The following is a 22,715-nucleotide window of genomic DNA, read 5'->3' on the forward strand; positions in this document are numbered from 1 at the left end:
ACACATTTTGCTCTGTTCAGCATCCTGCTGTTCCACAGAAGGATCCTCCTGTTTCTTGTGGCGTCCCACTCGCTGTCCTGACAGTATAACCCCCAGAGGGGACATCTTTAGCCTGTCCCATTGGCATGCAAGGCTGTAGAGTTCTTTACATAATGTGCCAACTGTAGCTCTGTCGTCAAACTTTAGCAGACATTTGCTTATTTCTTCCAGATCTGATTTATTTTCCCTTACATGAGCAAAGTTTTGAGGGTCTAGACAAGCAAAATCTGAACAAAGTTTGGCATAAAAAATATATAATTTTATAGACCCAATTCCCTCATTGCTATTCATGCCAAAAGGGCCCCCATTCGTCTTCAGATTGTACAATAAACTGTAGAGAGACTTAGCTGGAACCAATTGGAGAGTCCTCTGAAATCAAAGTTTTCTGATTCTGGAAAAGCAGCTGAAGCCTTTCTCATTAAGAAATAAAACCTCTTCAGTTTTCCCAGTTATTGAATTGATCGTGAACTCCTGGATACCAGAATATTCTGCAGACAAAGGGCTCTCTGTCACACAGCGGAAGTTTGGTCAAAATCAGGTCGTGCAATAAGGCAAAACTACGTCAGAATGGCTTAAAAAAGGATTGAGGTTTTGGAAAGGCCTGGTCAAAGTCCAGAACTTGGTTCAAGTGAAATCCTGTAATGAGACCTCGAGAGAAGAGTGCAGAAGCAATGTTGGTGAGAAGGTGTGAAAGACTAATCAAGTCTTACAGGAAATCGTGAGGTATTTAGTGTGACCTGCATCATTTGTCTTCTTTTTGGCTTCATTTCTAATCACATAACAGTGAAAAAAGTTTCATGTAGATCTTTGTCTTGGCTTGTATTCTCCTAATAGTAAGAACCACTATGATCGGATTAATAATTTGATGGTTTCCCACTCAAAACTAACAGGAAATAAAAGAACAGAAAGTAACAATTGCGAATAAAAAAATTCAAATAAGTATACACATAATTTGTATACCTTCTCTGACCACACACGTTTGTATGGTTCTTTGCATTTAACATTGCAGTTTGTGTATTATTAGCTTTCAAATTAAAAGTTAATTATAAGGTTAAAACACAGGACGTTTCTTCCCCCTAATCCCGACCCCTGCTGGCACAGACTGGTGGGCAGGGTGTGGTCACACACTCCCTAGCAGGACGCTGCCACCAGGGTGTGTTTCAAGTGTAAATGTGCAGTAGTTTAAGGCTGTTGTCATAGTAACACTCAAAAAAAGATGGGCCTGACTATATGGAGGTTTTTTTTTAATCCACATTGCTCTTTAATCTTTGTTTTCCTCTGAGTTATTTCTGCTGTTAAACAAGTGGGGAGAACGTCAGCGTACATTAAAAAGCTTGCACTGCGCCTACAGCAGCATCCATTAGTGCAAACAAAATCAAAGGTGAAATGGAGCTGTTGTCCAGCTGGCATTTTCAGGTTTTCAACACCTAACATGATTAAATGGAAGAAAAAATTGCAGTAACTGACTGAAACATAACTGTTGATGATAAAACAGTTCAAGAGCCACAGACTGTTGTTACAGTTTCCTTCCAAAACAGATTTTAATCAAGTCAAATTGACTTTACAATCATACAGCTGCCATGCAGGCTACAGAGATAAAACAAACTCATAACTGCATCATGCTAAATTACATGATTTTTATACATAGTCTGTCAGCTTACAAAAAATAAACCATAATAAATAATACTTTCAACAACTCAAAAGTTGCTTGACAGAAGCGTTTGTAGGAGTGAGGTGGGCATTGCTGGAGCTACGTGTTCTGGGTTTCCTCCTCTTCCCCGGGGGATTGGTAGTGTCGGTATTCCGGCTTCAGTTCCCAGGTGCTTTTGTGTCCTCCCTTGCGGTTGCACATCGCAATGTCCCTCAAGATTTCTTTAAGGTATGTCTGCACCAGATAAGAGAAACAGCTTCATTATGCGGCAACTTACTCACTGGCATGTTTGTGCATCATTCATGTCCACGATAGCCGTTATTGGATGAGTGTAAACAAATACGCAACAATCACATGCAGACATGCAATATTTTTGCATATATTTTACTTTTAAATTCCTTTTTTTTTTTAAATGCAGGTATTAGGATGTTTGTAGCATTTAATCTAACCAGCCGTCCTATTTCTTTTAGTTTTTGGCACAAAGAACTAGTCTGGTTTGTCTGGATTCATCTTTGATTTTCAGGAGTCACAGAGGAGAAATCAGAGAAACAAAGAGATGTGACGTGGGCGGAGCATCAACCCAGAGTAGTTTTTTGTTGGTTTTTTGGCTGTGCAAGGATTGTGTAAATGCATTGGTCCCCTACTTGCCACTAGGGGCCCCTAATAGCCACGAAGGGGCCCCACTAGCCACGAAGGGGCCCCACTAGCCACGAGAGCACCCAAGTGCTGATTGTTCAATTATTATCTGCGGAGAATTAAAATTATCTATTGGTAAGGACGCAGTTTGACTCAGCCTCCCTAAACAATTTGGGGGTGCTTAAGAATTGTTTTCTTAAGAAAATGAGTGAAAGAGCATCAATCCGTCCCGTTTTTTCCACTGACAGAATCTCTATTGATGAAATTCCACTCAATAGTTTCGTTCTGTGTTGACATTGAACCTCAGTGTCACAACAGTAAGGAAATGCTCAGTTCTCTGATGTCGTTGTCGCTCCATCCTGTACTTTATGTGAAGGAAAATCCAGTCTGCGTCAGACACTGAAGGCTGCTGTAATTGTAACTGAGTGTAACCATAAACCATAAGCTGAGACACCGGACAGAGACCTCATGGATAAACATCTTCCAGATAAAAAGTCAGTCACCACCACTGCTGATTTTCACAGCTAACAAAACAGGAAGATCTCTTGTAAATAATGAAGCAGAAACTCCCCATTTAATTTTAAAACATTGACATACTTCATTAATCACCAAAGGGGGAATGATTTCATCTTAATCATTATATAAATAATAACAATTTTTTTTAATCAAATTGTTTAATTAATTCATTCATTATTTAAGTCAGTAATAATAAAGTTAAATAAGTAATTCAAATCATTATTAATGTTCGTCCTCATTCCCCCTGACGTTGTCCACTCATAAAGGGTGGAAACCTGCTAGTTTTATAATCATTTTTTTTTGCTTGTATCTTACAACATTCTGTGAAAAAAAAACAAAAAAAACAACCCAAAACAAAACAATTTCTAACTGAGTATTACCTCTGGAGGACTCTCATCAGAGCAGCAGAGAGAGACTATACTCTGTAGTGACCACTCGATGTCTCTGTTGAGCTTGGAAAGCCGTGGCCAGTAGACTTGGAACTTGAAGGATGATGCGCGTCAAGACTTCTCATAATGGCCATTTCGGTTACCTCAGTTCAGTTCATTTGAGTGTTGGCCAAGTGGTTTGAGAGAGAAATGATGGTGTGAAGTGTATTGGGGCGTTTGACTCCTACTCAGTCGATGGTTATGCAATCAGATGCAATCAGAGGGAGAGGAGGACCTGAAGGTCTCATCAGCACCTACACAACGCTGTTCAATGTGAGCACCGTATCGATTCATTGTGTGTGTGTGTGTGTGTGTGTGTGTGTGTGTGTGTGTGTGTGTGTGTGTGTGTGTGTGTGTGTGTGTGTGTGTGTGTGTGTGTGTGTGTGTGTGTGTACGCCTGTATTCACACAATGGTCCAGATTTCAGCCACAGCAGACAGTGTGAAAAGGTACGGACGTCATTTTGTGGGCGATTTGCTTAAATTTAACAAGGCAAGGTGGATAGTGGGCAGGTCTGTGCTTGTTTTGCTTTTTTTATTTCTTCCTTCCTTTTGGTCTTTCAAGTGACATATTGTTATTTGTGTGCTTGTTGACGTGTGTTGGGAATTATTAAATGTGTTTGTGCGTGTGCGTGCATGCTGCTCACCACAGGCTGCTTGGTGATGTCCACCAGGTCCTTGAAGCTGTAATACTGGTGCTTCTCGAAGGCAGAAAAGAGCATGTCCAACACAATCTGCCGTTCAGCCCTCACCATCTTCCCTTCCGATTTCTTCTTCTTCTCATACTCCACCTTTGAATCACACCCGGTATTACCATTCATGACAATCACTGAGTGTAAAAGAGAAAGAGTTGGCCATGCAACAAGCTGGAAAAGAAAACGTGTAGTTCCTGTTCACACAGAGACAAATTAAAACAGCCGTTAGTGACCAGACAAAGGCCACCTCATATAAAAAGGTCACCTAGGTCTCGTTTCTGGATGAATTACACCACAAAATCCACATGTACAAACCAGGGGGAAATTATTTATGAATCTGCAGACAGCTTTGGAGACAGGAGAGTCAAATGCAGTTTTTATGTAAATCCTTAGAGGTCCAAACTTTAGGAACCGATGTGTAATTTTCTGCACGTCTGTAGTCAGTTTGACACATTTCCATGAGTTTCTTATTCACATATGAGGCTCACAAATGAGTCAGAACGCAGTTTTGTCACTTAAAAAGTATTAGGGTGTAGTGATGGAACACAAGATCTGCTGGAAATCTGACATTCAACATGTTCAAGCTAAAGTATCCAAGTATTTCAGTCCTCAGTAAAGCTAAATATGTACTTAATAACAAAGTGATATTTTAATTATTGTTTGAAAGTTTGGGGCAACACCGACAAATCCTCACTCTGACCATTGTGCTCACTCCACAAGAGAGCCATGAGAACCGTTCATAAGGCAGGTTTGCAGGACCAGTAGGCAGGAGTTATTTAGAAACTCCTGCCTACTAAAACTCCCAGATGTGCTGATGTATAAAGCCAGAAACTAGATAATATACAGAAACTCTTTACTGATGGAGAGGGGGGGTTATAATTACAGGGGGAAGCCTGAACTTCAGAAGCAGCAGTGTTGGAACAACCAGGAAGAGAATGTGCTCCTCAGTCAGGGGTGTGAAGGTCTCGAGTAAACTTCAGCCAAGAACTGAAGCAACGTCCAAGCATGGGTTTGTTTAAGAAAAGGCTGATGATTTTCAACCAGTACAGGGATGATGATCTGAGGTGAAGTGGAATGGGTGTCTCTAACGCTGTAAATAGGATATAACATACGAGTATGATTGTATATTTTGGGGTGGGTGTGTGTGTTTGTGGATAAGTCACGTTGGATTGGGAGGTATTTGGATCTCCTTGGCTTTTCCTGGTCCCTCTGTGTTGCGGTCTGGTTCCATGGTTGTTTGGGTTTGAGTTTCAGTAGTGGTCCACATTTGGTGCCCCATGGTGGGTGGGGCGGGGGCAGAGCTCTGGGGGTTTGTGTGGAGCACCACACTGGCATGGGGGTTCAAGCCCTTGGTGGAGATTCTCGGGGTTTGGCTCTGGTGCCTCCCGTCGCTCTTCATCGCTGCCGGGATGTCTATTTATTTATTTATTAAGTTTATTTGTGTCAGGGACAATGTACAAAATGACATTAGTCTCAGAGATGAGAAAAGATGCTTTGTACCGGATTTAGCTTACTAGCTACTTTCCATCCGTAGTCCCTGAGCAGGTATATGAATAATAAAAGGTAAGAGCGTCAAATACAAAACAAATCAATCATATATACACATGTACATCCACACATCAACACATCACTCACACACTCATGTACAAAACATATTACATAACAGGGGGAAATAAGTTGTAAAAACAATTGTAAAACAGTTTAGATATAAAATTAATGTTGACAAGTCTGATTCCTTAAAATCCACTTTTTGTCTGCAGAAGAAATAACATTGAAGCCTGTGCAAAGTTTCAGGTAGGTTGAAAGATTGTTCCATGATTTGATGGCTTTAAAGGAGAAAGCAGATTGTGCAAAGGCAGAGCTGCTTCGGGATATTACAATCTCCACTTGAGACAGACCTTGAGGCTCTGACAGTGTGTTCAGAGCAGAGTTTTTCAGTTTAAGTTTTTCCAATGGGGGAGGAGCAGTATTATGAATTATTTTATACACTAAACGGACATCTGAGTACAATATTAAATTATCGAAGCTGAGCATTTTATATTTGTTAAGTATAGCACAGTAATGATACTGACGTGATTTTCTATCTAAGATTTTCAAGGCTTGTTTGTGGAGTGACCTGGGGTCCGTTTCACAAAGCAGGTTTAGTGAAAACTCTGAGTCTGTTAACCCTGAAATGAGGGAAACTCTGAGTTTTCCGTTTCACAAAGGGAGGTAACTCAAACCAGAGAAAGAGGAGTAACTCTAGCCCGTTTCACAAAGAGGTAACTTAAGCTCTCGGTCAGTTACCGTAGTAACAGACGCTCTGAAACTAACCTGGTCGGGACCAGGTTTATTTCAGCGAACCTGGAGTTTCTCTCCGTCTCCTCCCTCAGTGGCGTCAATTCAGCCAATGGGTCTTTACGCGATACGCATCCGTTTTCTGAACCACGGACAGCAAGAGCAGAGTTAGAGAGCGGAAAAAGCTTATCTAACAAACGCAATTTAACTTGTTCACTTTATTCACTATGTCAGTGCAACAATATCACAGGGACATCCCAGTTTAACTTCAAACAGTTAAAGTCCAAATGCAAAAAGGAGAGGGAGAGTAAAAAAAAAGTCAAATATTTCCCTTAAACAGATGTATAAGAGGATTTATATCTTACTTTGAGATGAACTTGCATAATTAATCCATCAGTGGCTAACAGCCTCGTTAATATCTTCTGGACCCATCACTTGCCTTCTTTCTTTTTTTTATTGCGTGGTTGTCTGCTTCCTTTTCATTTTTGTAAGTTAACACTGCAGAGCGCACTAAAAACCAGATTGATAGCGACCACTGTCTTTTTTTTCCCCTGAAGCCGAGGTGTGGCAGCTGCCGTACCCAATTGACGGCCCTGATCTAAATGACAATAAAATTTCATTTTTTTTCCCAAAATTTGCTCTCATACTCGCCATATGCACGTATTAACGCTTCTAACTCCAGTGGCGTGAAGTATGTGGATCTTGAGATGCAAACTAATGTTTCCTCAAAGGGATTTTGTAAATTGAAATGATAAATAAAGTTTAAAATAAAAAAAATAAAATGTATGTCGCTCTTTTGTGTCGCCGGTTGCCATGGTGAATCCTTGTATCAGCGCTCTACTGATGATGGCTTTTGATTTCCCTCACGCTCGCGCTTAACTTCAGGTGAAACTACTTAGAGTTGAGTAAATTACCTCAAATCCGCTGTTCTGGAACCGAAAACTCAGAGTTTCCGATCTCAGAGTAGATCAACTAAGAGTTCAGGATTAGACTCAGAGTTTGTTGAACCTGCTTTGTGAAACGGACCCCAGATGGGTTTTAAGACGGATTTACTTGCCCGAGACCAACACGGTATACAATAATGATAATAAGATAAAATCATGGGATTGGAATAAGTTTTAGAGGCTTCAACTGTTAATGAGTTCTTGATATTTCTAAAATTTAGTAAGTTATATTTCAATATGTGACTCATTTTTTTAATATGGCTTTTGAATGTGAGAGTGGGATCTAATATCACAGGTATTTTAACTCATTTACATTTTGTATCATTTGTCCCTTGACATAAATATTTGGTAATGTCTGCACTGCCTGGCAGGTGTATGCCTGTGCAGGGGTTGCAGGGGTCGCAGGGGTAGCAGGGGTGCTCCGTTGTGTGGTGGAACGGTCTCCGTGACCAGAGAGTTTGGGTGGTGCCTGGGTCGGCTCACGAGCGTGGCTGTCAGGGGTCTGGGTGCTCGTGCTGGTGTGTTGTCTAGTGCCAGCCAACCAGGTCGGGGACATCCTGGGGATTGTCATTTTGTGGTGCTGGGTTGGGGCTGGTGGGGGGTCGGGGTGCTCTGAGGACGCACTGTATATGTGGGTGTGAAAGTACAGGAGTATCAATGTGTAGTTGGATCTGAACGTCTATCTGAATGTCAATTTACAACAAGATTACTTTTTGCATTAGTTTATATGTAGATATGTTTATTAGTTGTTTTTTTTTTTTTTTTTTTACATTTTTTTTATAAATTCATAAGACTAAAAACTGGATGGATGTCACTGTAATTATGGAATATTGGAGAAGAGGTAGGATTATGTAAGTTTGACTTCTTCCAACCCCTTTTCAGACATGTTAAACGGGATTTGTGTATTATGTGTATTGCTATGCGTGTGCATATACACACATATATACACATATATATATATATATATATATATATATATATATACACACCATACCGCATGCATACCGGTATATATATATATATATATATATATATATATATATATATATATATACGTACACACACACACACGCACGTGTATAGGTGTGTGCACTTTGGGTATAGATTTATTTTTATAGATTTATTTATTTGGTGTACATTCAGTTAAAATAAATTCATTTATATATATATATATATATATATATATATATATATATATATATATATATATATATATTTACAAGGGATTCTGTATCTTCAAGATGTGTGTGTATGCATGTGTATATATGAATATCTATTTGTATATAGATGTATAGATTCATACTAGATTTAACATTGTTATACAAAAGGTGTCTGGAATTAATAAATAAATGAAGTGAAATTAAATATTACCGATACCCATCTAATGTCACTTGTACTTTATGACAAACTCTTCTGGGTCACCGTGCAGAGTGAGCTGTAGTAATTTCTCCAAAAAATAAAGTGACACATGGCTAAAATCACTGAAAAAAAAGGTAGGGACCGGTCAAACATGATAAATGGTTCTTTGCGCTACAATAACTTCATATGTGGGGATACAACATTCTCAGACCAGTTAAAACATGTTCCGCACACGGACACCGCTGTGCTGGTATTGCTGCTCACATTGAAATCGTGGTTGGCCACAGGCTTAAAGGCATTGGTGATGGCTTTATCCAGCTGCTGCGACAGTCGCTGAGGTTTGGCGAACTCCATCTGCCGCCTGACACACAAACACATATCAAAAGAGAGAAAACAAATGTTTGTTAAACTCCATGTCAGAGCTGGCGGATGTGCCTGATGTGAGGTAGACTGTCAGAAAATTGAGGTCAAAACAACCAAATATGTCATGACAAAACTTTGTTCTGAAAAATATGCATTTTTTTTCTCCTCTTATAAGTTTGATTTTTGTTGGGTAATGATTTTTATGTAGGTTAATGATCGCATATGGACTGAACACTAACGTCCTCCCAGTTCACTCACTGAACTCTTATTTTAAAAGTATCAACAAACAAAACAGACACAATTTCTAAATTGCCCATCTTTATATTAAAAGTTTACATTAATATGTTTAAAAAATTGTAAAAGTCCTTCAGTGTGCAGCCTGCAGTGGAGGTGTGTGTGTGTGTGTGTGTGTGTGTGTGTGTGTGTGTGTGTGTGTGTGTGTGTGTGTGTTCCATCCTGCAAAATCTAGGAATCCTGGCCACAGAAAAATGAAGTGGACAATGTGTGATAGTCAGGAAAGACCACTCTTCCACACTTCCACCCTGCTATGAAGGTGATTGCACCTCAGTGATTTGATGGCGAACACAAACTGTGTGCTGCATGTTTGCCTTGGGATGTATTGTAGCAGTGCATCTGCCACAGTGATGTTGTTGCTATAGCAATGCCATCCACCAACTCTGGCTGAAAATCACATATTCCAGTTAAGAGGAGACAGGACCAGTTTAGCAAGAAAAAAGAAAAAAGGCAGAGTGGAACTGAGTGTTTAGTGTACACAAATAACTTTAGAAAAAAACTGAGTTTGAGTTGTTCAGCGGACACGTGTTCCTCTCAGAGTCATCTTCTAGACTTAATCCAAGAATATAAAGCACGAAAAAACTAAAAAGAATAAAGTTTCCAAAAAACTTTGGATACTGTGTGAATCAACGAGCAAAGATTAAATATCTATTCAAATCAATACTTGGAATTCATTTGAGCCATGTTGTTGTAATATGTGCAGAATCTGGTTTGTCTAGATGAAACATCATGCCTGTGCCCGACATGTTACCCGTACACCTGTAGATATTGTTGAATGATGGATTCAGAGACAGGTTAACCATGCCATGTGCATTTTTAAACTTAGTGTCACCAACAAGCAGAAAGGTTCCTCTAATTTTTTCCCCAAAGTGACCATTATTGGTAAAGTTATAACTTACAACTGAATCACGTCTGTTTTGAAATGGCACATATTATCCGGCGTGTCTCCATTACACTGTAACGCCAAACAAGAACCTTTGACTGAAACAATAGCACAGCTGACTATGAGGTGGCGCTAAAGCTCATGTTGCTGTTTGGAAATGGCCAGCAGCATAGAACAGGACAAAAAAGAAGAATAAAGAGAAGAAGAAGCGCATAAATCAAGGATTTCTTGTGTTTTTTGTTTGCTTTTTGAACATACACTGTGGTGGTAGCAAATGGTTCAAATATCAAATATCATTTATGTTCAGGTGAGAGTGCTGAGAAATCCTGTTGGAACCCGAGTACCTCTCCTACTACAGAGATGTTTTTTGTCCCACTAAGGTTCCTCAAAGCCACTTTTCCAGGGCCGTTCCTGGTAACAGGGACAGAGGCCAACGATCCTGGAACTCCCACTAGTGGAAACGTGCCTAGTAACCAATCTTGCGAGAAACTTCACTGTATAACCCACCAGAGAGAGGAAGAGAGAGCATGGAAGAGAGGGCTGGGGAGAAACTGAATCAACTTTTGATAAAAATATGAAGGTCATAATCTGTCTCTTTCAATGCAGTGGTGTCTGAAGGTATGAGAATCAATACCACTTAATACTTGTCAGCCTGGTCCCTTGAAACAAGAGAAGCTGTATTATTCAACTTTACTATTGTTTTGTTGACACCGTTCAAACTGTTTTAAAATATGATACTGGTTTCACAAATTCTTAATTAAAAACTATTGAAGAATTTGACAGATTTGAAACGGCAGCACTCACTTTTTAACCTTCATGTAGTTGTCAGAGACGACCGGCTTGCATTCAGCTCTGTGCACCACCATGCCCTCCAGACTGATCGGATCTGCAACAAAGACAGGGATTCAGTTGCTTAATCATTATCTCTCTCTCTCTCTCACACACGCACACACACACACACAGGGGTAAATAAGTAGGTAAACACGTTATTTCACATATTTAAGTAACATTTTATTCAAATAAAACAGATTACACACCACAGTTAACTACAGTAAGCATTGTGAAAGCAAGAACTGGATTTGACATTTGTTTTTATTGTACATAAATTGAATTTGTTTGAACTTGTGCTTTAAATATATTATCTATTATCTAAAATCTTTCATATAAAATGCCCGAAGCCACAAGGCTCATTTGATGGGCAAAACGTAACATAGCAACTTGTTGCCAGTAGTTTTTCAACCAAATTGAACCTCATATGTTGAGGTTATATACAATACAATACAATACAATAAGTAAATTAAAATTTGGTTTGCAGCCGAAATGACTTGATGTTTAAATTCCATTATGGCATATTAAAAAATAAAAAACCAAAACACACAATACATACATGCGCTTGCCCTTGCATAACACATTAAAGGGATCCTTTTTGGCCCGACCAGCTGGCACCATATTTTCTGTCCATATTTGAAATTTGATGGATTGTTGAATAAAAGACAGGTTGGGCCTCTTCTTTTAAAAGATAGAATATGTAATAATCAAAATACGACTGTACATATGTCATCTTATTCTTCTTCCGGCTATCAGTGAAGGTGGACGCTTTTCCGCTCCCTCTCCCTCCCTATCTGCCCTCCTGCTGCTTTTTGTCCTGTCTTGTCTTTTTAGAGCCTCTCTTTTTCACATCCTCCGAAACTCTCTACAATCATGGAATTGGTTAACTGGTCTCTCAGTACAATTGACCAAATTTTTGCGACGAGAAGTCAGGGGACAAGGGAGCCCTCCTTCCCATTTTTTGCCGGATACATGATGGATTCCTGGAAACATTGGAGGATCATGTGCCTGTCGATTCTGTCGGTCGAGGATGTTGAAGATGCCTTCATAATATGATTAATGATAACATGATTTCTGCTTTTTGGAGCTGGTGGATTCCTGGTATATTGACAAATGCGTAAGTCATCGACAGCTGTTCTGGCCCTCTCAGAGCTGCCCGACGTGGCTGAGGGGATAAGCTCTGCGACCATAACTCAGACTCTAACGCTGGGAGAGCTAAATTGCAGGCTGGCAGCGGTTTTTGAACTCATTGGCAAGATGGAAAAGACCATGGAGAAGTTGGAAGCTCGGCTTGGCGGGAATTGACCACAAATTCGTCTGTTTGGAGTCGCCATTGATGAACCAGAGACTTAAGGCAGATGGAAAATTACTGGAATCTGCCTGTTTTTTCAATAGAATTGTTGATTTTATAATCTGACCTTGACAGAGCAGCTTGGCAGGCTGCTCCAGTCACAATCTCCCTGGAGGAATGAAAAACAAGGTGCTCTGCCCCCACTAGCCCTCCCCTTCCCAGGACATCTGTGGACCTGTATCAGAACTGGGGCAAAATTCACAGACTTACCGCTCACACACACACATTTGCTGATAACCACACCTCCCTCATTTTCAACGCCTTCCCCGGCTCCCCTCTTATCACCCCCCCCAACACAGTTTCTAGGTTCGAAGCGCCGCCGCCACGAAGTCGCGGCGATCACTTGGATGCACCGTGCCGGGATCCCCCGCCCCAGTAACCCTCCCCCCCATACCGACATGCATGCAAGTCTTCGTGATGATGTTTGTTGCTTTGTGTGCTGAGGTGTTTTTTGCACCTTGATACTGCGTATTTATACACAGTGTGAAGATGCCTTTTTTTCCTCCTCTATCCCGGTGTTACCCTTGGGAAAACAGGCGCATAATAAACATCTGTGTCGCCGATGGTGTATCCGAAGTCAAGAATTCTGCACTAAGGTTAAGCCAAAATGTATTTTAATTTTCTTATTGATTGTGAGTTTGACTGGATGTCATTCAACTTTTGAACCTCGTAGGTAAACTACCTCCTTTTGAAGTGAAATTGATTTATTTTTGTTATTGCACTATTCTGCACTTTTTGTTTTAGTTTACAATTTCATGTTTCTACATTTTGTGGCACCAGAGCTGATAAGCTTTGTTTTGATCCAATGATGCAGTCAGTGAAAAGAAATATATGTCCATGTTGGAGAGAATGGACAATACATTTTTTTACTTAAAAGGAGCTGTATGTAAGAGCAATAATAAAATGAATCATAAAATGTTCATTTCAAATACTTATGTCACTGACACCGGCACTCAAGCAGGATATTCCAGTTTAAAAAGAGGAGTTGCAGCCCTCAACTGATGTTTATGTTGTCATTTTTTGTTTTGGCCTGAAGCTCCACCCTCCACCTATCTCCCAATCACCAAGTCAGTATTGTTTCGGCATCCGGGTTGCCAGCTCGGCTCTAATTATCGCAGCAGCCGCTACGAACGTGTTGGATGAAAAAATGTCTAGCTTTCCAAAACCTAAAAGACCTCGTTATGAATCCGAGGTACGTCGTGACACGGTCCGAAATAAAACAAGGATTTGTATAGGAGATACTTTTGATAGATGAAGACGGCTGAAAGCGGAGAAGAATTTGAAGACAGACGCCAACGTTGCTGATTTTCTCCTGGACAGGTAAGATTCATGTGGTGTCATCAAAAAATTACCTATCTGACATTTCATATATAAACCGTATTTTCGCGACCATACAGGCGCCGTGTGGAAAGGCGCACCCTCAGTTTTGTGTCATTTCTGTATTTAAAACACACACACGGTGCACCGAACCTAAAGGCGCCGTCTACACACACACACACACACACACACACACACACACGCACACACACACGCGCGCCGCAGAACACACACAATTCTTCAAACAAGAGATAACCAATTGCTGTTTGCAGTGTTCCCAAACCTGTTTTATTCACTGAGGAAGTCTTAAAACACGGAAAAGATGCTGCTGTCCCAAATATGCCAGTGTATGAATATGTATAAATATGCCTCTGTGAAGGTTTTCTCATATTTACATAAATATTCCTCTGATATTGACATGGAAAAATAGACCTTTTCATTTAAATTGTTTCTCAATGATACGAACCATCATCTATGGACACAAGATGCAAGTATAAAGTTAATGTATCTGCATCGTTGAACCAGTTATAGCTCAACCAGGTTTCAATAATCCTGCCAGAACTCACAGCCCGACATTTTCTATCATTTTGAAATCACCTTGATAAATAAATATTTTCAAACTGTGCTTTCATAAGGTGCTTCAGCCATTTGTTCCCCTCTGCAACCTGCAAGCTTTTTCTGAAACCATTTGGTGCCTCTTGTGCTCCTCTCAAATTATTATTGAAGCCACTTTCCCCTTTTTGAATCGACTGCCCAGGAAATGGTGGAGTCCAGTTGGTGAGCGTTGGCGGTGGATTGGCAGCAGCTTAGGCTATTGTGCATTGCTGTATGATTTGTCATTGTTTGTATCAGAACACGCAAAAGGTTTGAAAAGTCTCTACATTTTCCCACACCTCATGTAACAAAACCGGCAGAGAAAGAGACAGACATTCTTAAAGGGCAGCCAGAGACACTGAGCCTCCAGGGACAGACAAGAAACTGGCAATGAACAGACAGAAGAGAACAAATTACAGCACAGATGAAAGAGACTGGCTGTCAAACTATCTTCGGCATTTTCTTTGAATTCCTTCAAACAGTTTAAGATTATCACGTGTGAAGTCCTGACAAATCAGTCAGCGGATGCATTCCAGCTCCTTCTTATGTCCTTCTGTATCCTTTTGTTCCTTGCCCTTCCCACTTAAACCATGTCAAGCTGGAAAGAAAAGCGCTACTGAAAAGACCCGGGCTTCATCCTAAGCAGCATCAGCTTCTGATGACAGAAGCGCAGCAGGATCACCTGTCAGTCGGCATCCGCTGCTCTGCGGCATCTTTTGTAGCCTAGATGAAGTGGTGTATTGTCGACATAATAACAAGGCTGCGTATCACCGTTCCTAAGACAGTTATTGCTTTACGGCTGTCCTCCCACATGTCAAAACAATGTAAAACATATTTGAAACAACATTTTGGCCCTTAAAAGCACAAGTGTTTTAAAATTTAAGCAATAATTTCATACACAATATGTGGCACTGATGGACATTTTTTAACTTGTTGACAGTTGTTTAAATGGATTTATTAGTTCACTGCTGGTATGAAAATGCAGGTCTGTGATAATTTAATAAATCAGTGAAAGAGATCATTCAATCCAAATCAGGTTATGTCCATACTTCAGTGGTCTTATTTTAAAACATGAAACTTATGTCACAGTTATGTATGTCATCCACACAGTTCTGCCGAGTTCAGCTCTAGAAAATGCTGCAGTTCCTGTATCCGTTTGTAAACACTGAGGTTGTGGCCTAGTGTGGATGGACAAAACGATGTAGTTGCACCACTTGGCTTTACTATGTATCCTTACCTAAATCACCAAGTCTGATAGCACTTAATACAGCTTAAAGGTAGGGAAAGTGATCTCTGGATGGTGCCATGTCTGTCAATATTTGAACAAAATATCAACCACACGGAGAGCTCACGTCTTGGACACTCGGGTGAAGAGAGGGGCTGAGCTGTCAACTGATCACCACCTGGTGGTGAGTTGGATGCGCTGGCGGAGGAGGATGTTGGACAGACCGGGCAGACCCAAACGGATTGTGAGGGTCTGTTGGGAACGTCTGGCTGAGCCCTCTGTCAGGGACATCTTCAACTCCCACCTCCGGGAGAGCTTCTCTCGGATCCCGGGGGAGGCGGGGGACATCGAGTCCGAGTGGACCATGTTCTCTGCCTCCATTGTCGACGCGGCGGCTCGGAGTTGTGGTCGCAAGGTCTCCGGTGCCTGTCGTGGCGGCAATCCTAGAACCCGGTGGTGGACACCGGAAGTACAGGATGCCGTCAGACTGAAGAAGGGGTCCTACCGGGCTATGTTGGCCTGTGGGACTCCTGACGCAGTAGATAGGTACCGGCAGGCCAAGCGAGCCGCGGCTCGGGCAGTCCTGGAGGCAAAAACTCGGGTCTGGGAGGAGTTCGCGGAGGCCATGGAGGAAGACTTTCGGTCGGCCTCGAGGAAATTCTGGAGGACCGTTCGGCGCCTCAGAAGGGGGAAGCAGTACTCTGCCGGCACCGTTTATGGTGTGGGTGGGGAGCTGTTGACCTCGACTGGGGACATCGTCGGACGGTGGAAGGAATACTTCGAGGATCTCCTCAACCCGACTGACATGCCTTCCACTGAGGAAGCAGAGAGTGGGGACTCGGGGACGTGCTCATCCATCACCCAAGCCGAGGTCACTGAGGTGGTTCGTAAGCTCTTCAGTGGCAGGGCACCGGGGGTGGATGAGATTTGCCCTGAGTACCTCAAGTCTCTGGATGTCGTAGGGCTGTCTTGGTTGACACGCCTCTGCGACATCGCATGGAGGAAGGGGACAGTACCGCTGGAGTGGCAAACCGGGGTGGTGGTCCCTCTGTTTAAAAAGGGGGACCGGAGAGTGTGTTCCAACTATAGGGGGATCACACTTCTCAGCCTCCCCGGGAAAGTCTACGCCAGGGTACTGGAGAGGAGATTACGGCCGATAGTCGAACCTCGGATTCAGGAGGAACAATGCGGTTTTCGTCCCGGTCGTGGAACACTGGACCAGCTCTACACCCTCCGCAGGGTGCTCGAGGGTTCATGGGAATTTGCCTAACCAGTCCACATGTGTTTTGTGGATCTGGAGAAGGCATTTGACCGTGTCCCTCGTGTCATTCTGTGGGGGGTGCTCAGTGAGTATGGAGTCCGGGGCCCTCTATTAAGGGCTGTCCGGTCTCTATATGATCGGAGCAGGAGTTTGGTTCGCATTGCTGGCAGTAAGTCAGACTTGTTCCCGGTGCATGTTGGACTCCGGCAGGGCTGCCCTTTGTCACCGGTCCTGTTCATAATTTTTTAGGATTTCTAGGCGTAGCCAGGGGCCGGAGGGGATCCGGTTTGGGAACCTCAGAATTTCATCTCTGCTTTTTGCGGATGATGTTGTCCTGTTGGCTTCATCAGACCGGGACCTTCCGCATGTGCTGGGGCGGTTTGCGGCCGAGTGCAACGCGGCAGGGATGAGAATCAGCACCTCCAAAACCGAGGCCATGGTTCTCCATCGGAAAAGGGTGGCGTGCCTTCTCCGGGTGGGTGGAGAAGTCCTCAGGTGGAGGAGTTCAAGTATCTCGGGATCTTGTTCACGAGTGAGGGAACGATGGAGCGGGAGATTGACAGACGGATCGGTGCAGCGTCCGCAGTTATGCGGTTGATGTACCGGACCGTCGTGGTGAAGAGGGAGCTGAGTTGAAAGGCGAAGCTCTCGATTTACCGGTCAATCTACGCCCCTACCCTCACCTATGGTCATGAACTTTGGGTAGTGACCGAAAGGACAAGATCGCGGATACAAGCGGCCGAGATGAGTTTCCTCCGCAGGGTGGCTGGACGCTCCCTTAGAGATAGGGTGAGGAGTTCGGTCACCCGGGAGGAGCTCGGAGTCGAGCCGCTGCTCCTCCACATTGAGAGGAGTCAGCTGAGGTGGCTTGGGCATCTGTACCGGATCCTCCTGGACGCCTCCCTAGGGAGGTGTTCCAGGCATGTCCCACCGGGAGGAGACCCCGGGGAAGACCCAGGACACGCTGGAGAGACTATGTCTCTCGGCTGGCCTGGGAACGCCTCGGACTCCCCCCGGAAGAGCTGGAGGAAGTGTCTGGGGTGAGGGAAGTCTGGGCATCCCTCTTGAGGCTGCTGCCCCCGCGACCCGGGAACGGATAAAGCGGCGGACGATGGATGGACGGAGAGCTCACTACATCATACATTTCAGTTTCTGGGTATGAATATATATATATATTTTTTAACAGTGTACTGACAAAATTGGCAGGTAGAAGATGGTGATGATATATTCACTGAGAGTAACACAAATAGTTCTGGATTAGAAACCATGTAGAATCCCTTATCCTACCTTTAACAGTGGAAACAGCAACATGGAGCTGTTCTGGAAAGTCTTAATATTTACTACTACCTACCAATACCTACTACTTATAATAATTACTACAACTGTCTATATATGCAGGAGACAAACCATAATAAGAGAAACCTGCAACAAAAGCTGGCATCCAGCAGTGATTTCAGCCATAATGCAATGGTGGCTTTGAGACCAGGAGAACCAGTGCTTGCTGGAACATGCTACAAAAATGGATTTAATACACATTCATGGTGGTTTTACTGAAACGGTAGTGTGGATGCAGATTGGTCTTAATTCAAAACATTGTCTTTTTAAGGGTGCAAAACTATCTTAAATTTTCTAAAAAGAAATTGATAAAAGATAAACAGAAATTGTATTTTTTTTTGTCAAGAAGTATAAAAGAATGACAGAATTATTCAATAGAATCTGCAATGCAAAAATATTAAACTGCAATCCATTGGACCTTAACTGAACAACATTTTAGGCATGATCTCATAGATCAAAGCAGAGTTATGATACGATATGACTAACGCTTGTTGGTTTGCAGCAAGTTCAGCTTGAACTAAAGGCCAGTTAGAAGTAGGTGTTGAGCAAAAATATGAACATAGCAACAGTCCGAGCAGTTGTTATTTGAACAAGTAAAGATGCTTTAGAGAATGAGGACAGCTACTGAAAAAACAGTCACTATATTACTGAGTCCTTATCTGAGCATATTCAAGACCATCTGACTGACAAGCTTATAAATGTTATGACATTCAAACAAATAACGTGGTGCCATCACATTTAAAATTTCTGGAGTTATACGTTTAAGTTTTGTTGCGCCAGTTTAGAGTTTAAGCGGAAGCATTTTGCACCAGAGCTGAAGAAGAGACAACCATCTAGCCGTGTTTTTATAAAAGCATGTGTAACTCATAAGACAGATTTGGGTTCACTTTGGCCAACAGTCTTCAACTAAGGACTCCGAGAACAGAAGTAATGTGATCCTCAAATTTAAACGTGCTGTCAAAATTATAAGCGTCATTTTAATAGATGGCCAAGCAAAAGTCCCCCAAAGGCTTGAAGAGGAAGCACAGTCTCCCATCTGATCAGAGCAACCAAACAACAGCTGAGCTGTGAGCCCAGAGTGAAGACGTTTGTAGTTGCCGTTTGGCATTTCTCAATAAGATTAGCAAATAAAAAATTACACATGAAAACAAGTTGAAATTCATTAACTTTGGTAGAGTTGGGACAAATTGATTAGTCACTGAAATCATGTCTATAAAAACTGTACAGCACAGCACCAGCTGTTGTGTATCTTTTTTGTATTTTTCTTTTCGGCTTTATGACACAAAGGCATACTTGTTTGGAGGATTAATGAACTGAATGTATTCCGTGTTAAAAAAACATTGCTAAACAACAGCAGGGTCAATGGTCTCAGTTGCCATAGTTACCAACGCATCACCATCTGACATCAAGTACCACAGAACATTTCATCAACTCCACCCAAGAGTCTCTTAAGGCAACAACACATGAAACAGATCTCACTAATGTTCGTCTTTGCCTTTTCAACAAATGGAAGCAATTATGTGCAATTATTGGCTGGTGAGTGCCAGATTCTAAAAACACACCCACACACACACACACACACACACACACACACACACACACACACACACACACACGTAAACAGATGCTCCAAATATCCTTCTGCTGCAACCGTATCATGAAGTCAAGGCAGTCACATAGGGTCAAGGACAAGACGACCGTTTCTCTGATGCCATTCACATTTTTCCCGTTTCCTCTTCCCAAGGCTCTAATGGACACCTTAATGTAGGAAAGAAATGTTTGTTTTTTTTTTTAAATATGGAACAAACCAACGAAAGAGAGAAAACTGACCCCAGCCAAATGTAGCTCAAGGCGGCTGTGTGTGGGAGGAACACTTGAGACGAACAGTAAATTCCTGCACATTGACTTCAATATGAAACTATTGCATACTACATCAGTGTTGGTGGTCGACACCTTCAATAGAAATTCAATATTCCAATTCTCCTACGCACTTATCATTCAGAATTTTTTTAGGGCTGCATTACTCTCACACAGATAAAGATAACCTCTATGAGGTAATAGTGAAAACTACTCATGTGAATGGAGTCATTCTTTGGAAAGGGAATATCAGACCTGCATCAGGTGGAACAGATGATGCAGCCGTGATGTTGGAGTCAAAGTTACATTCAAACGCAGAAGACGTACAACTAGCAAAATCGATTCACACTAAAATTATTAAAACATTAAAATCATTATTTTATTTAAATTGCTGCTTTATGTACATTGCTGAGCAGGGAGTGATTAATAGAAGAAGAAAATAAAAGGTATGGACATATCGACAGGGTTAAGACTTTATAAACAAATATGAAGTATATGACTATTTAGTTGTAAAACTAATAAATCAAAAGTAATGTGAACCAGCATTCAAATTCAAAATTATGGAATAGAGGATTAGGGCCACCGAAGAAAAAAAAAACTAGAGTTTTGAGACTAAAGTCTTTTTTTGTTCTAGGTTTCTGAAAAAAGACAGAATTCAGACTTTTTTCTTCGAATTACATTTTTTTTCTTCAGTGGCCCTAATCTTCTGTACAAAATAATATCTAACTTACAGATTCAATAAAATGTTGCAGCTGGAACTGAACAGACACAGAAGAAAAATGTATGCATATGTCCGGAGCAAATTTAAAACGAACAGATCAATTCATGGATTGGTTTAATCTACCAATAACTGACTCACATACTGTATTTTGTGAATATTAGGAGCAATATCTGATCCTAATATCACTGCCATCCCAAGTCAGGGCTGAGGATCAGTCCTGTAACTTGTTTGCCTAAAATTCCTACCAATTCAAAAACTACAGGGGTTTGCAACTCACAGAAACTTTCTGAAAACACAATTATTAATTAAATCCTTTATAAATACAGTTAAATCTTAAGTGTCAACAGAAGTGCTGAGTTTAGCAGAACATGAGGTCAGAGGCTGCATTCATATTTTCAGACCTTCTTAAGTTGTTCATGTTTTGGTTATGTTTTAGATTCGAAGTGGGTGCATCGTCTGGACTGAACAGAGACTGATACCATAACATTGACATTTTTTTATTTTGTTTCAACATTTTATGTGCAATAAGGGCAGTCGACCAGTCAGTTCTGTTTTAGGACTAGGTGAAACGATCCCTTAAGTAAACATATACGGTGAGACATGAGTGGTGATGGTGCATCCATCGGAGGGGCTTGTGATGGTGTGTGAGGAGGGGTGGGGGTGGGGGTTGTAAGCCTCAGTGGGGTCATCAGGTGGGCACCCTCTTTCCCCGGTGTTTCGATGATAGGCCCACAACACCTCCAGAGGGCTCATCGGCAACACCTGGTGTCCCAGGTGTGCCCCCCTCTGCTTTCAACCCTGTGTCATTACTTTGGGGCCCAGGAGGAGTCTCGCCTCTTCACCCAGAGCCACCGACTTGCTTCTTCTGCTGCACCTGAGAGGGCTTTTATGGTCTGGCATTGGGCTTGGCCTCGAATCCCCAAGTCCTTAAGCAGCCTGATGGTAGACTTGCCCAAGAAGCCTCTGCAGCCAACTTCCACTGGGCAAATCTTGGCTTTCCAACCACGTTGCTCCGCATCAGCTGCAAGCTCGCTGTACTTAAGACTCTTGCGTTCGAAGGCCTCCTCAACAGCAGCCTCCCAGGGAACAGTGAGCTCTATGATATAGACTGTGTGAAGTGAGGAGGACCAGAGCACAAGGTCTGGTCTGAGGATTGTTTTGGCAATCTCAGGTGGGAAGCATAGCCTGTGGTTCAGATCTGCTACCAACTTCCAGTTTTGTGCCCCTCCGAGCTGGCCGATGTCCGATGTGTGAACCTTGGCTGGCTTTGCTCCTTCTCAGATGAAATCTCTTGCAGATGTAGGATGGAATGATGGAGGGGGAAGGTCATTGATCTTTGTCCATTTCTTATCCAGAGTAGCTGCCAGGCACTTGAGGACGTGGTTGTGCCGCCAGGTGTAACAGCCTTGTGACAGGCTTGTCTTGCAGCCAACCAGAATGTGTTTGAGGTTTGCGGGAGATGGACAGAGGGGGCATGTAGGGTCTTCTCCGTACCATTGGTTGAGGTTAGAGGGGGAAGGCAGGACATCATACGTTGCAGGTAAGATGAAGCTGGGGTGAAATGCTTCCATGCCCAACAGCTCCCTCCAAGAGAACCTTCTCCTCTCAAGTCCCTCCCATCTCATCCACTGTCCTTGCCTTGTGAGACAGCCTTTGCACACCTTGTTGCCTGCTCTTGCCGACGCTAAGTGCCGACGACCAGACGTCGGCGCTGAGCTGGAGCTGCCCTCTGCCAGGTTGGCCTACTCTCTCCCAGGCCAGGGCCTCCTCTCCCTTGTTGCACTAGGCGAACAATGTCTCTGTGCCTGAGATCTGACTTTGCCTGCTGAGTAGCTGCAGTTGGGGTCCATTTCCTTCCGGTCACCAGGGTAGGAGCTGTTTGGGCTACACAAGGCTCACGGGATTCCGACAGTGTCATTTCCAACCTTACTTTGGAACATTTGAAGTCCTCTGCAAGGCTGGAAACAGGAAGTTCCAGAATTCCTCTTCCGTACAGCCCGATTTTGCTAAAGCATCTGGCATTTTTTGGCAAATGAGCTGACCAATCCCTCCAGTTTTTCAACCTTTGAGATTGGGACCTCGTAGATGGTAAGAGGCCACATCAGCCTGGGTAACAGCCCAAACTGGAGGCACCAAAGCTTCA

General features: G+C 42.5%; 1 protein-coding gene across 1 annotated transcript in view; it reads right to left on the reverse strand.

Annotated features, from left to right (window-relative positions):
• Window positions 1–1,789: 1,789 nt before the first annotated feature.
• Window positions 1,790–22,715, reverse strand: part of LOC133445599 (general transcription factor IIF subunit 2-like) — a gene marked incomplete at its 5' end in the record, with an annotated part of 58,916 nt that continues 37,990 nt past the window's right edge. The window contains 4 exons of the mRNA XM_061722923.1: window positions 1,790–1,924; window positions 3,916–4,059; window positions 8,808–8,904; window positions 10,888–10,969. Of these exons, the coding sequence (XP_061578907.1) occupies window positions 1,790–1,924; window positions 3,916–4,059; window positions 8,808–8,904; window positions 10,888–10,969 (458 nt within the window). The remainder of the gene's footprint in view (window positions 1,925–3,915; window positions 4,060–8,807; window positions 8,905–10,887; window positions 10,970–22,715) is intronic.

This window comes from Cololabis saira, chromosome 6, assembly GCF_033807715.1.
Source record: "Cololabis saira isolate AMF1-May2022 chromosome 6, fColSai1.1, whole genome shotgun sequence".
In the NCBI taxonomy this organism is placed as follows: Eukaryota; Metazoa; Chordata; class Actinopteri; order Beloniformes; family Belonidae; genus Cololabis; species Cololabis saira.